The sequence below is a fragment of the Lissotriton helveticus genome, chromosome 4_2 (genome assembly GCF_964261635.1).
Source record: "Lissotriton helveticus chromosome 4_2, aLisHel1.1, whole genome shotgun sequence".
In the NCBI taxonomy this organism is placed as follows: Eukaryota; Metazoa; Chordata; class Amphibia; order Caudata; family Salamandridae; genus Lissotriton; species Lissotriton helveticus.
The window spans coordinates 91,832,120-91,847,402 of NC_136064.1; the positions used below are offsets into that span (position 1 = coordinate 91,832,120).

General features: G+C 51.8%; 1 protein-coding gene across 4 annotated transcripts in view; it reads left to right on the plus strand.

Moving 5' to 3' along the window:
• LOC144752216 (arf-GAP with Rho-GAP domain, ANK repeat and PH domain-containing protein 1-like) overlaps window positions 1–15,283 on the plus strand; it is a 309,705-nt gene that overhangs the window by 180,682 nt on the left and 113,740 nt on the right. For all 4 annotated transcript variants that reach the window (XR_013594053.1, XM_078640182.1, XM_078640183.1 and 1 more), the window contains one exon: window positions 8,996–9,177. Coding sequence is in view for 3 of the 4 variants with exons in the window: in XM_078640182.1 (XP_078496308.1) it covers window positions 8,996–9,177 (182 nt within the window). In the remaining variant the exon portion in view is untranslated. The remainder of the gene's footprint in view (window positions 1–8,995; window positions 9,178–15,283) is intronic.

The window sequence follows — 15,283 nt, forward strand, 5'->3', positions numbered from 1 at the left end:
TATAGGAGACGCGGGAGTGCAACCATTTTGAAGATCGCAGACCTACCGAAAATAGTATAGGGCATCCGGGACCACGTTTTTACATCTGTCCGGACCCTTTCCCAAACTGGCACTATGTTACGTTCCCAAGCAATATCTACAGATTCTGAGAGGAACACCCCCAGGTACTTTAAACCCCCGGCCGCCACCTGCAAAGCTGACGCCCAGGGACCCGCTGCAGCCCCACCACCCAACACCCACAGAGTGGACTTGCGTGGGTTTAAACGAAGGCCCGATACCTCCCCAAAAACACGCATAATGTCCAAGACTCGGGGCCCGACCTGTGTAAGTCTGTAAGAAAGAAGAGGACGTCGTCTGCGTATAACGCAATTCTATCAGTGAGGTTCCCACCCCACTCGAAGCCCCGCATCTGTGCGTCAATGCGCACCCAAGAGGCCAGAGGCTCCATAGCTAGAGCAAAGAGGTATGGGGAGAGTGGACACCCCTGTCGGGTCCCCCGGCCAATCGGAAACTCTTTCGAGACCGCCCCGGAGACACGCACCGACGCAGTGATGTCTGTATAGAGTAATTTGATGTAGGAAATAAAACCGGGCCCAGATTGAGACGGGGCAGGAGCGCAAATAGGTACGTCCAACTAACTGAGTCAAATGCTCTATCAATGTCTGCTAGCAGCAAGGCCGCCCGTTCCCCTGTGGCACCCATGGCATCAATCGCCGCCTGCGCCCGTCGGATGTTATGCCGCGTCGCCCTAAGCGGCATGAAGCTGCCCTGGTCGGGGTGGATTAGATCCGTTACATATGGGAGGAGCCGGTTCGCCAATGCCTTGGCCAGTATTTTAGCCTCTATGTTGAGCAAAGAGATCGGACGGTAGGAATCGTGTCTGTCCGGAGGTCTGCCCGGCTTCTGAAAAACGACCACTTCGGCGTGGCGCCAGTCAGGTGGCAGCCTACCTCGTGTGCGCGCCGCTTCCAATGCATTGCGGTAATGGGACCCCAATTGGAGCTGGAACCTCCTATAAAATTCGCTCGGGAAGCCACTTGGCCCAAGTGCCTTCCCGGTGTTGAGCTGTCCCAGCGCATCACCCAGCTCTTCCGCCGTAAGGGGAAGGTCCAGTGCTATCTTGGTCTCATCCGAGACCACCCTCGGCGGCAAGTCGTCAATGAATTTAGCGACGTCCTCCGCCGATAGAGCATCCTGTGGAGCATATTGCGCCGCGAAGTAGTGGCCGAAGTTCGCTGCCAGCTCACCCGGGTCGGTAATTACCATTCCGTCCTCAGCAGTGAGGCCCGGTAGCGTATGCGGCTGGAAGATACGCTGACACAGCCTATGGAGCATCGTACAGGATTTATCGCCCCATTGATATACTCTACTCCGCGTGGCCAGCCACGCCTGTCGAGCCTCATCGAGCAACACAGATGCATAGGTCTGCTGCGCCTGCAGGAGCAATCTCACCGCAGTCTCAACTCCCCCTCTCCGGCACCGCAGTTCCAAGGACTCCACCAGCGTGGCCGCCTCAGCGATAGCTTCCCGGCGTCGTCTGCGGGCCGCCGCACACCACGCGATGTCAATACCCTGTATGGTGGGCTTCATCGCCTCCCAAACCACCACTGCGTCTATATCATTCACCAGGATTTCCTGCCAGTAATGGGCAATCGCACCACGTTGATGCTGGACGTAGTCCGGCTGCTGAAGGTGCCACGAGAACATCCTCCACCGGAACGGTTGTCTTCTCTTAAGCAGGTCAACCCTGACCACCACCGGAGAGTGGTCAGACAGCCCTCTCGGCAAAATCTCGGCCTCCCGCACTCTGTTCAGGTACACACTGGGCATAAACACATAGTCCAACCTCGAGAAGGAGCCATGCACCGCGGAAACATACGTGTACTCCCGTACCTTAGGAGGCATATGGCGCCACACATCTACCCATCCCATCCCCTCCACCATCGCAGTCAACCGGGAGGGGGGGGCAGCCGCTAACGTCTCCCGCCGTCGCTGGCGGTCCATGCATACATCCATGACCTCATTCCAATCACCCCCCAACACTGCCATGGACTCTGGGATATCCTCCCACACTGCAAACAGCCGCTCAGACAAGGACCACTGCAGGGGGGGGGCGTAGACACTACCAAAGACCACTGGTTCGGTACCCACCATACCTTTGATGAAAATGTAACGACCCTGCGGATCTGCCCATTGTCTCTCGTGGACATAGGCCAATTTGCGGTGCACCAAGACAGCAACCCCCCTGGACCCTCTAGCGAACCCGGCATGAAAGACTTGTTGGTAGCCAAACCTCTGTAAACTGAGCACTTTCGATCCCATCATGTGCGTTTCCTGCAATAGTAACACATCCGCAGCTTCCCTCTTCCCCCATCGCAAGATCGCCCCTCGTTTGATCTTGTCGAGCATCCCCCTGACATTCCAGGTTACTACATGCATGGACTCACTGGGGAGCCCCGAAGACGCTTCAGCCATAATCAAGTGGGACCAACCAAATAGGCCCCGTGCGCCACACCCAGGCACTTAGCACAGACATCAATATAGCAGAAAAACTCACGTGCTGTCCCCCCACCTGCCCCTAGTCCCCCCTTCAACAACAGTCCCCCCACCCACCTTGACCCCACCCAGCCCCAACTCTTCCCCCCCCCCCCGGTCACCCCGCGCCCCCCACCCCTATACCTCATAGAACTCTGAAGTACCTGTCGCGGCATGAGCAGCCTCGGGCCCAAAACAGAGGACCCAGGACCAACCATGCCAATGGATCCCAACCACCTGGAAAACAGTAGAAACATCCCCCCCCCCCAGTCAACTCCCACTCTAGTAGGAGGATGGCAGCCCCTAATAATCAGCCACCCGAACCTCATCTCACAATCCCACACATGTTCAATACATCATTCGCAATCAGCAACAGAGGCAATGGTTATGCATCCAAGCGATGGACCTCGGCTATGCGACTCCCTTCAGCATGAGCCTGTATCAACTACTGAGAAGCAGAGTTCTCCCAAGGCCCTCAATGTTCCTTTCCAGAGTGATCAGAGTCCACTGTCCCACTATCCTGTGTCCCACTGACTGAAGCGGATCGCTTCCGTGATCTGGACCTCCGATTCCTCCTGCTTCTGGCCTGCTGGTCTCCACGTTCCTGCGACGATCCTCTCCAAGAGCCTGGGTTCAGTCCCGGCTGGGCATGCGGCCTGATCCTCACCGTTTCGTCCGTCCATTTAAACACATCTTCAGGGTTGTCGAAGAAGAGTGTTCGCGACTGGAAGACCACCCGCAGGCGGGCCGGATACAGCAGGGAATATTGGATTTTCAGACCTCGCAGCTTCGCCTTGGCGGCAATGAAGGAGTGGCGTTGTTGTTGCACGAGCCTGGTATAATCAGGAAAGATCATGATCTTCTGATTCTCGAACGAAATGGAATCCCTGGTCCTCGCTTCCCGCAAAATGGCGTCCCTATCGTGGTAATTCAAAAGTCTAGCTATCACTGGTCTGGGCCGCTCACCCTCCGGTGGCCTCTGTGTCAGGGCTCGATGGGCACGCTCAATGACAAAACAATTGGAGAGAACCCCCGGGGGTAGCCAGCTCTCCAGCCACTGTGAGAGAAACTGTTCCATGTTCCCTTTCTCACATCTCTCCGGAAAGCCAATAAAGCGGAGGTTATTTCTACGGGCCCGCCCTTCGGCATCCTCCACACGGAGTGCCAGGCCCCTTTGAATGTTTTCCATCGCCGCCATTTTCTTCAGAGACCCGACGTCGTGCTCCACCACCGAAATTCTAGATTCCGCCTCTGTGATTCGCACCACTGCGTTCCGTAGATCCTGACGCAGCAGGGTTACATCTGCACCCACTGCACCAATTTTGGCATCTAGCATGTCCCTGGACTGGGTGATTGCTGCCATAAGCACCGCATTGTCCGGCCCTGCTCCATGCCCTCCTCCGGAGGGCCCGGGCCCCCCACTGGGCCCTGTAAATTTATCAATAGTCCCCTGTTTGGAGGGGCCACCGCCTCCTCTGGTCATGGCGGCAGTCTACGTTTGGGCCGCCTATGGAATGGGTGGTTGTAACAACGCAGTCTCCTCACACCGTCGGTAATGTCCAATATAGGCCAACCCAGCATTTCTTCCACCTCGGGGTGCAGGCGCCCTCACACCGGCATTGGCGCAGCCCCCCGGTCGGATTGTGAGTTCGTGACTTCCCCCAGTCTGAATCAGGCCCCGGGATCAGCACCCACGTCGTGGCCAACTCGCTCCTGACCGGTCTGCACCACTGCGCCAGGTGCTGCGGGCCCCACACTTCCAGCGGCCTGCCTCCCAGGACCAGCCACCGATAACACCAATGTTAGGGTCCCAGGGGAGTCACTTACAGTTTGTCGTCTACCTCAGGGCGGCGCCCGGCACAGGCCCGATCCCCGCAGATCCGTCCAGCCACACTCCGGTCTGCCGCCAGAGAAGTCCAGCAGCGGAAGCCCAGTCGTCCGGGCGACGCCACACACCAATGGTCTCAGCCCCCTAGGCTCCGCCGTATGCCAACCGCGGCCGAACGCCGATGACGATCCCAATGGGCGGGGACCACGAAACTCGAGGCCCCGGCTGCACCGGATCAAGTAGTCCGCTGCTCCCTCCGGGTGGCTTCCCTGCTCCAAACACCACAGCTACCACCGGCGAGTCATCTGGGGGAACGCCTGCCGCCCCTCGATCTCCAGGATAGTCCAAGCCCAGGGAAACCGGCAGTTCGGCCGGCCCTCTTAGAGGCCCTCCCGCCCGGAGGCACCAAAATCGAGGCCCGGCTTCGCCGCCCCGCACTAGGCCTCACGGCTCTTCCGGCGACTCAGCCCCACCGAACAGCCCCGGAGCGTCGCTGTTTGCACCGGAGGACTCCCGACACCTTCGGCAACACTCGCCCCACAATTGGTTTGAAATTCGGGTTCGGGGGCCAGGATAACCAGTCTGATTTATATCGGGCCAGCGGGAGCTCTAGAAAGCTGTGACCGCCATTGTCGCCCGCTAAGCCACGCCCCTCATACAATACATATTTTAAAGCGTGCAGCTGCTTCCTAGGAGGCGTCTCTCGCTAGCAACAGAAAATCAGAATGACCCAATATTTGAGAATCCAAATCCTGTGGCTGAGCTGCAAAGAGGAAGCTCTTTAGCTGTTTATGGAAGATTGATTCAGAGGGAACGGCACAGAGTGCCGTAGGAAGGATGTTCCAGAGCTTAGGAGTCAGGAAAAATAAAGGTCTTCTCCACCCCTTCTCGCCCTGCACACTCTTGGAACTTGTAATAGGATCATATCAATGGAACGCAAGGCACTACTTTTGAGAGTACACTTTCAGTCTTCTCAGATACATAATGCCTTTCAAGTGAAAGGCTCTGTATGCATAAATTAGTGCTTTAAATTAGATGCGACAGCTGACGGGCAGCCAGTGCAATTGGTGGAGGGAGGCGGAAACTGATAGGCCTGCCAGCACCTTCAGAATTAGGCATACACAAATTTCGAATGATTGGAAATTCACACTCCAGCCAAACTTGCTGCCATATATTGAAGTACTGGGTGAAATTGATGTTCGGACTCAGTCCTTGCACCTCTGGGGGCAAGGGCTTGACAGCAGATTTCTACATAAGCCAGTACTTTGGCCAGTTGACATAAATACATAAGTTAACATTTTGTAATCTACATTTATTGAACATTTCTGTTTGCAGTCTTCCAGTTTTGAGGTTTTAGAGTATCAGCCTAGTGTGAGATAATAGGGTCCTCTACACATCACCTTTCGATGTGACCTATCGCTCCCTCATCGTTCTCACCCACATAAGAGATAACTCTCTGCAATTTAATGCAGACAAAACTGAAATTCTCTGCATCCAGAATGGGAGAGTGCCACTGCATCTTCCTGCTGATTTCTGGCCTATCCATGCGGACTCCCCGCTGTCACCGTCCAAATCTGTCCGTAACTAGGGGGTCCTATTTAATGAAAAGTTGACTCTGGAGACATATGTCAATAAGACCGTGGGGACCTGTTTTCCCCTCATTAGGGCTATGAGGAAGATTCTTCCTTTGCTTTCTACTCAGACACGCCCATTGATATTCAGGAGCGTGATCTTGAGTAGATCTGACGACTGTAACTCCCTTTTGCTGGAATCCCCTAAGTTCTTGACTGGTAGACTACAGGGAATCCAGAATATGGCAGCTAAGTTGGCCTTGTCAAGTCCTCAACATTCTTCTTCTTCTCAGGCCCTTGTGGAGCTGCATTGGCTCCCTATAGTGCAGAGAATTTATTTTAAATCACTCTGTGTTGTGTTCAAAGCACTTCATGGATTGGGCCCAACACCATTCCATAGAAAATTCAGTTGGTATGCTCCTCCCCGCTGTCCTCGATCCCCTTCAGCTTTCTTGGTGAAAATTCCTCTGACCGGAAGAGTCAAGCTGGGGGGTCAGGCCTTCAGTGTCGTGGCTGCCAGACTTTGGAATAGGCTGCCCCTAGAGCTGCGACAGCTGAATGATCTTTTGCCATTCAGTTAACAAATAAAAACTTGGCTCTTTCCCATAAGCTAATGCTTTTTTCCGCTCATTTCCCAATGACCTTTTCACTACCTCCCTCTTTTAGTGCCAGGATGCCTGTCGGGTTACAGTGCGCTGTATAAGTTTTGCTTACAATAACAATAATGGAATTCCCTCATTCTGATTGGTAATGGCTGCTCAGATGCAGTACTCTCACTAGATATCATGGCTTACCTTATCTTTAGTGTACTCTCATGAGTTTACAATTTTCCTTCTTGTGCTCGGGTTCCTCACTGTCTTGTGGAAACTTGGCTAAACATTCTGAAGAACTGGATCCCTTTTAAATTGGTTCCAAGCAATACGTCTTAACCCAGTGTCTTGATTTTGCGGATAAACACGCTGAATCCACAATTTCTATGCAAAAATTGAACTATATTTAAGTGTAAGACTACACATGTAATATAAAAAATATATTAATCATAAAATAACAATTGTGTTTAACTACTGCACGCTGTTCAAGTGAAGCAAAACCTGGGAACAGTCAAAACAAAATGTGCAGGAAAAGGGGGTTTAGAATGTGTTTGCCATTTAAATAACCCGTTTGCGCATGCAAAATCACGTTGTACATCTGGCCCTTATTGTCCAACAAAATCAACACATTAGGACGGAAGCAAACATATTATCAAAGTGTCGGTGCTCTGTAAGTTGAGCTGATGTCCTTGAGCATGTTACGCTGCTCTGCCCTGCTTTCAAAACATTTAGGATAAAATATATTAATTGAGAACAATGTCCATGCTATTGTCGCTGCATTTATGTTCTTACGGGTAGCTATTGGGGTCGCTTTATCTTTTTAATGCTTGAAAGAAGCGCCTGTCATGATTTTTAAATTTGATTTTAATATGGAGCCTTTTTTATGGATGTGTTTTAAGTGCTTTGTTATTGTATTCATAGTGCTCAGACTGCAGCTGGACAATAATGAATTCTACTGCTTTTGTTTTTAGGGATTATTTAGTCTAAATAAACTTTATTTAGTTGATTGATACTCTAAAAAAAAAAAATTAGCAGCTCCTCTGACGTAATAAATAACGACAGAGAAACGTGTCAGGAGATTACATCACATATATTCTCCCCACTGATTATAGAAAGTATAAAATCTACATTTTTGCTCTAAATGTACCCGAGTGCTCTTGTATCACTCAGTGATACTTTCGAGTGCATAGGCACTGGAAGTATGGGTGCGGGGTGCTGCAGCACCCCCAAAATAACCATGCTGGAGTTCCGAAGGTGATCGAGCACGAAAGATCCCTTTGAATTTTATCTTGTCACAGACGTCAAATGTCATCCTCTGTCTTCCGACAAATTGCTACTAATGCTTTTAACATGGAGACTGGTGTTTACTTTTCTTTCTCTGACTGCAAAGTGAGAGGATTTTTAAAGTGTATGATAGGACACTTTTGGTAAGTGTGAAAGGGAATGTAGCGTGTTAATTTCTTTCCAACACACAAAAAACCTTGAACTTTACAAATATTTCAAAATATATCAGCAGTTAGGAAAGCATAAATGAATCACTTTCTTTTGTAATTCTGAAGTGTGATGGAAACAGTTATTTTAATAGGATCAAAACAAACTTAAGACACCTACCTTGGTGAAGGACAGATTATAAACATTCACTGAAACCTGGTTTCCACACTTTATCATTTGTGTGCTGTATAGTGTTAGAAGTAAAACTGCATGCCAGTACAAATTTAGTGGCCATTTCAATGTAAAATGTTCTGTCTGTAAATGACTGCACTACCACACCATTGCTCTATAAAACACCGCCAGCTACATACCGCACCCTTACCACTCTCCTGCTGAAGGGGCGAGCCTTATTTGCTACACATGTTCTTTGTGTGACACTCATATGTTTCACAGTCCCTGTGACTTCAGTGACGTAACACTGATGGCACCCCCTTGGCCCCCCGGACACACACACACTCTGAAAATTGTTCCAGCACCACTGTCACAGAAACATATTTTACTGCCTTTCGGGGGGATGGGTGACTGGTTTATGGGAATTGAATTTCATTTTGAAGTATCATGACAATACATCTTGACAAACATAACAATAGCTCTACTAATCACTTTGAAACATGTCAGGAGAAAACTCATTTACAGTATTCACTGTAACTGAGAAAAAGAATGTAAAATTACATATTTTAACGCTACGTGTACTAGATTGCACTGAGTTTGTATTAAAGCGCCACTACGTGGTTTAATATCGAGTGAATGTTCCATAGATGGTATAGCTATAATTCAGAGGAGCTCATGATAGACCTCTTTTGAGGTTAGAATTATGAGTTAAAAGGACCTTCTAGGTTCCTGATGGATAAACATTTAAGAGTGTAGAGGGGACAGATGGGGATAGGAGATGGGCAGCTGGGAAAGAGCTAAGCGAGCCTTGGAGTGGGAGAAGAGCAGGTTGGCCAATATGCTTATATTTTCCCTTTAATGTTTTGCAGAGGAGCATCACAAGTGGGTGCAAATTCTCCAGCAGGCCATCATTTCCGACAAGTTGATTGGGCTTCCGATCTTCAGCAAGAACACTATTAAGAAATCTGGGAGCCTGGTTTGGAAGGAGCAGCGGTCCAAGGTGTTTGTGGTGGTCGCGAACGATAGCACGTGGCTCTTCAACAACAAACCGGTAAGGAAGCAGGAGAGGTGCAGCAAGGAAGGGGGAGCACCAGGGAGCGGAGTACCTGATGGTGGGAGAGGAAGAGTGAGGAGGGATGGGAGCAGCCGTAGTGCGTCCATTGGGGCGTAGGGGCGTAGCCCCACTAAGCCTGGACGCACCGTGGCAAGCACACTGTATGAGTAACTATAAAGTAATTGAAGTCATTCACAATATTAAGCGCCGCAGCGGTTCAGTCCGGGACACGATGGAATGCGGAGTGCGCAGGGGGTGGGTCTGCTGGTCTGCTGCAGCTTGAGTGACAGTCTGCAGCAGACCAGCAGCAGTAGTGCGCATGAGGATTTTTGGGCTGTGACTAGCCCGAGCATGCGCGTTATAACCAGGTGTGAATTTCACCTTAGAGAGGCTCCGAAGGGGCCGGGGGTGCTGCTTTAGCCGGCACCGGGGTTTCCAATGGCGCCAGGGCGAGTAGTTAGTGTGCCCCCCTAGCCAATCCTGGCGCTGCATGCAGCGCCAGGATTGGCTGGTCCACCACGCAAAATCCATTATGGATGCCACGCGTGGGTGGGGGCACACTGCTCAAGACTGCATATCATGGCCAATCACTGTGTGGTTTCAGCATGAAACCATGCAGTGATTGGCCATTCGGGACGCGCCGTGACGTTCTTTCACTAGTTAGTTTCTGTTTCTAGTTTAGTGTAGGGGGCCAGCTCGAGTCATCGTCGCACGTCAGCCAGCCAGCAGACGTCCGACGGTCCACAGACAACAGTGAGTCATGCCACAGAAGTATATTGAGGTGCTGCTCACCTCTCCTAAAAAGTTGAGTAAGTATATGATGACATGTGCAAAAACATATGCTGCGATTCCGTGAGGCCATCATGCGTCATCATTACAAACTTTAACTGCTTTTGTACGCACTTGATTTGCCGATGTAGAAATTATGGAGATTGTGACACCCGCGGTGAGAGGGGGGCATGATTAGGCAGGGGTGTGACTGAGGTTTCCTCCTACTCAATCTTCACAGAGGCAGGTGGACACCTCATAACTTCCACCCACCGCTGCAGGTCGAGCGCTGTGACGTGAAAGGCGAGCGCGCTGCGTGCTTTGATGCCTCCCCCCGCTGGGCTGTCTGCAGAGCCCGCCTTATCTGCTCCTGGCACACTTCAGCTCAGCATGCTCCAGGCCAGGCTCTCTCCGCTCCATGCACCGTGCGGTGCTCCCGGTGTCATGCATCCGCGGCTGGCTTCAGAAATAATCCTCCAAGCACATAAATATCGCCTGCTACAAAACTACACAGCAAAACTACAAGTACCACAATGCAATGCAAAAACAGATGGTTGACAACTCTGAGTGACACGGAAGTGTTCCTACGATGGTCAGTCAGGTCAGGCCCGCTCAATGTCAGGGTGGAAATCTGCTGCAGCACTGTGTAGGAACGAGATAGGGGCAGACCCAGTGCTTTAAGTGGGATAAAAAGCTGAGACGGGTCCATATCGGGCTCTCCATTTTTGCCCTCACCTTCAGGATGAAGACACAACATCTTAACTCTGCAACAGTACCTACCACCCTTCACTGCTTTTGATACAGCAGCAAAGAGACTCGTTATAGTTCCCTCACAGTCTCATTTCACAGCTGAAGTATTTATTTTTAATATTCCATACAACGAATGAAGCCATAGTTGTTGCTTATTTATCTTATGCATATAACAACCATTGGCAAAGCCAGTCGTCCTGGCTTGTTGTAGGAGTAATGTTACTTGTTGTATTATATATCTGAATGCAATAACAGAAGTTGAAAATTACCAGTCGGGGTAGCACACCATGCTAAACACTGAGAGATGACCTCCCCCGGTCCCCCCCCCTCCGTTTTTTATCCCACTTAAAGGAAAGCCCCGGGCACATCTGTGTTTGAGAAGGTTCAAGAGCGCGCAGGAGGAGTACTTAACTTAGAGGGACCTTTTCTCCCTTCACTGTTTCTGTGTGTACCATGATCTCTCTGACTCCTTGTCCCAGTCCCTGAGAAAACAGATTGAATCCTTCCCACATTTCCTCTCAGATATTACCAAAATGAGGGATGCCGGGGAAAAGACGACATACCTTTCCATGCAGGTCTGTGTTTTTAAAAGTTTTCTAGTGTTTGTTCTATTTGGGGACTAAACAGATTTTACTGATCAAATGGCATATTAAGTACATTTTGTTTCACCTAAACACTATAATCTGTGTGAAAAGACATGCCTGAAACTACAGGCCTATAAGTTTAATTGATTGTATCCAAAAAGCAGTAGCTAGGCTTGTCCTTTTGAGGATACAAGCATGGATTGAGGAGTAAGAGGTAATCTCTCCACTCCAAGCTGGGTTTCGTAGTCACACTAATAGGATCGATCAAATATTTAGATTTGTTTTAATTTACTGGCGGGTTGTGGTACTGGGGGGGGTACACTGTCCGCTACTTTTATTGATTTGAAATCAGCGATCGACTTGGTGCCTCGTCACAAAATGTGGACTGTCTTTGCAGAACAGGGTATGCCCTTGAACATTCTTTCTTTCTTAAGTTACACGAGGGTAACTATGCCCAAGTCTGCTGGAACCAACAAGGGAGCGTTACAGAAAAATTCCCAATCTCCAGGGGTGTGCGCCAAGGGTGTGTTTTGGCACCGACTCTTTTTTCATACATCAACAGGGTGATCAGCTATTTCGAACACCACCCAACTGATGCCCCCAAGTTGGATGGGAAGCTGATCCCCCTGTTGATGTTTGCCGACGACACCCTTTTAATTTAAAAAACCCAGCAAGGTTTACAGAAGGCCATAGATGCTTTTGAGCTATTTTGCAAAGACTATGGGCTTGTTATAAACGTTAATAAAACCAAGTTTATGGTCTTACATAAATCTAAGCAAGTTAGAGGCAGGGTGGGGGAGCGCTAGAGGGCGCACTTGCTGAATGGCCGCACCTACGTGAGGCTCCAGCTGCCTGGCGTAACTATCCTGCATTTCTCCTGTTCCCCTGCACACACCTGCCCGAAAATCCCCACGGAGGGGCGGCGGGCCACTCTCCACAATCGGTGCAAGTTTGGATCCACTACTCCATTGTGTCCCGGAGTTACGAGCTGCGGAGCCCCCGGCTGCGCGAACCTTGCTGTGACGGAGCCTGCAGCCGGCGCTTGGACGTGCGCGAGCCCGGGGACCCCCACGAGGCAGGTAGGCCTCTGGCACTGAGTGGGCGACGCGACCGGCTGTGGCGCTGGGACTGCCGGCGAGCGGAAAGCGGTGGGATACCTGTGAAGCACACTGAGTACTGTGCGGGAGGGGAGACGGTGTAAGCCTCCCGCGAGTGTCACGCTCTTTGGCGCTCCGCTATTAACTTTCTGGGCGCATTGTTTTGGCGCCATTGTGGACCGGCTGCACGCGCCAGCGGGGGGTCGGCGCGGCCGAAGGACTGCTTTCCCGCCTCCTTCACGGCCTTGGGGACTGCCTGTGCTTGTTCCCTGGTGAGCGGCCGACTCTATTGCGGTGACTGCCTCTGCCCCTCTAGGCGCTACGCCTCTAGATGTGCTTCCCGCGCTGGAGCGCTGGTGAACTCTCTCATCCTGACCTGCACTTCTGAGCGCTCTGACCAGCCCCGCTGAGAATCACTGTGCCGCCCTGCATTGCCTGGCGCCCTGGCTGCAGGTGACAAACTGCTGTGCCACATAGGGTACGAGAACTGTCTCTCTTTCCGCCTCACCTCCGGCGGCGGTGCACACAGCGCATAGTCGCACTACTCACACAATTTACTGGCAGCATGGGCAAGCCTGACAGTCGCCAACCCAAGCTGCAGTTTGACAGCGCGGCGCAGAAGAAGACGACGCGGCACACGGGGGACACGGCACCACCTAGAAGCCCGATTGCGGGGGCCTCGACGTCGCCCCCATTGACCCCGGATATGGCCACCATACTGCAAGAGATGCGCCAGGGCTTCGCGACGGTGGTCGACAAGGTAGACCGGCTGACGTCTAGGATGGATGGCATAGCCCAAAAGATGGACGTGCATGAAGAACGTATAAATGAGGCGGAACGCAGGATCTCGGCTGCTGATGACGCGACTGCGGCGCATGACACTCGCCTGGCTAGGATGGACAATGTACTGAGGGTGATTGCCGCCAAGAACGAGGAGTTGGAGGCGAGGAGCCGGCGGAACAACGTCCGCGTCACGGGCATTCCCGAATCGACCAACACCGGGAAAATGGAGCTCTACATCGAGAAACTGCTAACAGCGACGGTGGGGGAGGACGCGCTCTCGAGTCAATTTATTGTGGAACGTGCACATCGTTCCCTTGGTCCTCAACCCAAACCCGGAGCCCCACCGCGGCCCATCATAGCACGCCTACTCAACTACCGGGATCGAGATGCGGCACTCAGAGCCGCCAGAGCGAACCAGAACCTAACATATGATGGCGTGCCCTTCTCCATTTATCCAGACTTTACCCCGGTAGTCCAGGAACAGCGACGGAAGTTTCTTGCCGTCAAACGGAAACTGCGGGACTTGAACATTGACTATGCTCTCCTGTACCCAGCCAAGCTGCGTGTTACACACCAGGGTACGCAACACTTCTTTCTCAACCCGCAACAGGTTGAGGACTACCTTAAGACTCTACCCAAACGGCCCAGGAGATCTGCGGACGCTGCGGACTTGAATGCTTCTGACGTTGAGTAGGCCGCAACTGACTCTCTGCAGCTACACTTCTTGCATTTCACTGATTTGCCTTCACTTCCCTCCCGGCTAACGGGGACTCCTTCAACGTGGTGGTGGTTGCGGCCGCCTACGGGGTGCCGCGGGCGAGTGTTGGACTGCAGGTGGTAATGTATGCCAGGCCCCCACCCCCCTTCTTCCCTCTCTGCTCTGGATGGCGACTCCAAGGGTGGACTTGTGCGGAGTGGGATAGCTGGGGGTGGCGGTACGTGCACCTCTGATGACCTCTACTGGGTGTTCCCCAATGACCTTTACTTGGTTTCATGTTTATTGGATAGTTTTGAGTATTTTCTGTGTTTGTGGGTGGGGGGCGGGACTAGGGTGCTGGCTGGTTGGGGTGGCTTCAGTGGGCGGGGGGTGGTGGGTTACTTATTGGAGGTGTCGACCTTGCAATAGGCGAGATGCGGCATCTGTTAGAGTAACTGGTGACATTAGCATTGTATGGTTCTGTATTGAGGAATGTTTGCCCTTTTTCCAGCTGCGGCTGGCTGTTGAGGCTGTTGGGGAGGGGGAGGGGTGGGAGAAATGCCGGGATGGTTGTTGGGTTTTTGGTTTTAACATGTGCATGCGATGTTCTGTGCTCTATTGTCTGCCCTATGGAGGGCTTCTTAGACAAAACTGGGGGATGTGGGGTGGGGATGGGTGGTTTGTGCGTTATTTGTGGCTGGGAGGTGGCACGATCGACAAAGGCGTTTCGGTGCTGCGCCATTCTGCTATCTTGTGGGGTGTCGTTGACCTGGGCCGATTGGCCAATGGCATGTTGTTTGCTGAACATTGTTTAGCTGTTTCCACTCTCTGCTGTTGCTACTGTTCATTTACCCTCCTACATGGCTGATACACGCCTGAATGTTGTCACTTGGAATGTGCGAGGGCTGGGGGACCATAGGAAGAGGAGGCACATCTTGAGGTACCTAGATCGCCATAGCATCCACATTGCTTTCCTCCAGGAAACACACTTTGCGCCCAACAAAACATGCGCATTTGGGAATAGGTGGGCCTCTCATTCGATATTCGCCAATTACTCCTCGTATGCAAGAGGTACGGCCATTCTAGTTAAGAGGTCCACACCATTTCAGCTGGTGGGCTCTAGGGCTGATCCACAGGGGAGGTATTGTTTGTTATGGGGCAGGCTGGGGCATATGTCGGTGACATTCGCATGTTGTTATGGGCCCAATTCAGATGACCCGCACTTCTTCACATCCTTATGGGCTGCGATAGTTGAGACAGGGCCACAACACCTCATGTGGGGAGGAGATTTTAACGTGACACTGCGCCTCCCTTTGGACAGGTCGCACCCTGCCCCACACCATTATACCAATGGGCGAGAAGTCCTTAGTGCGACCATTGCCGATAACAATCTCGTTGATGCCTGGCGCTCGCATTGCGGGACG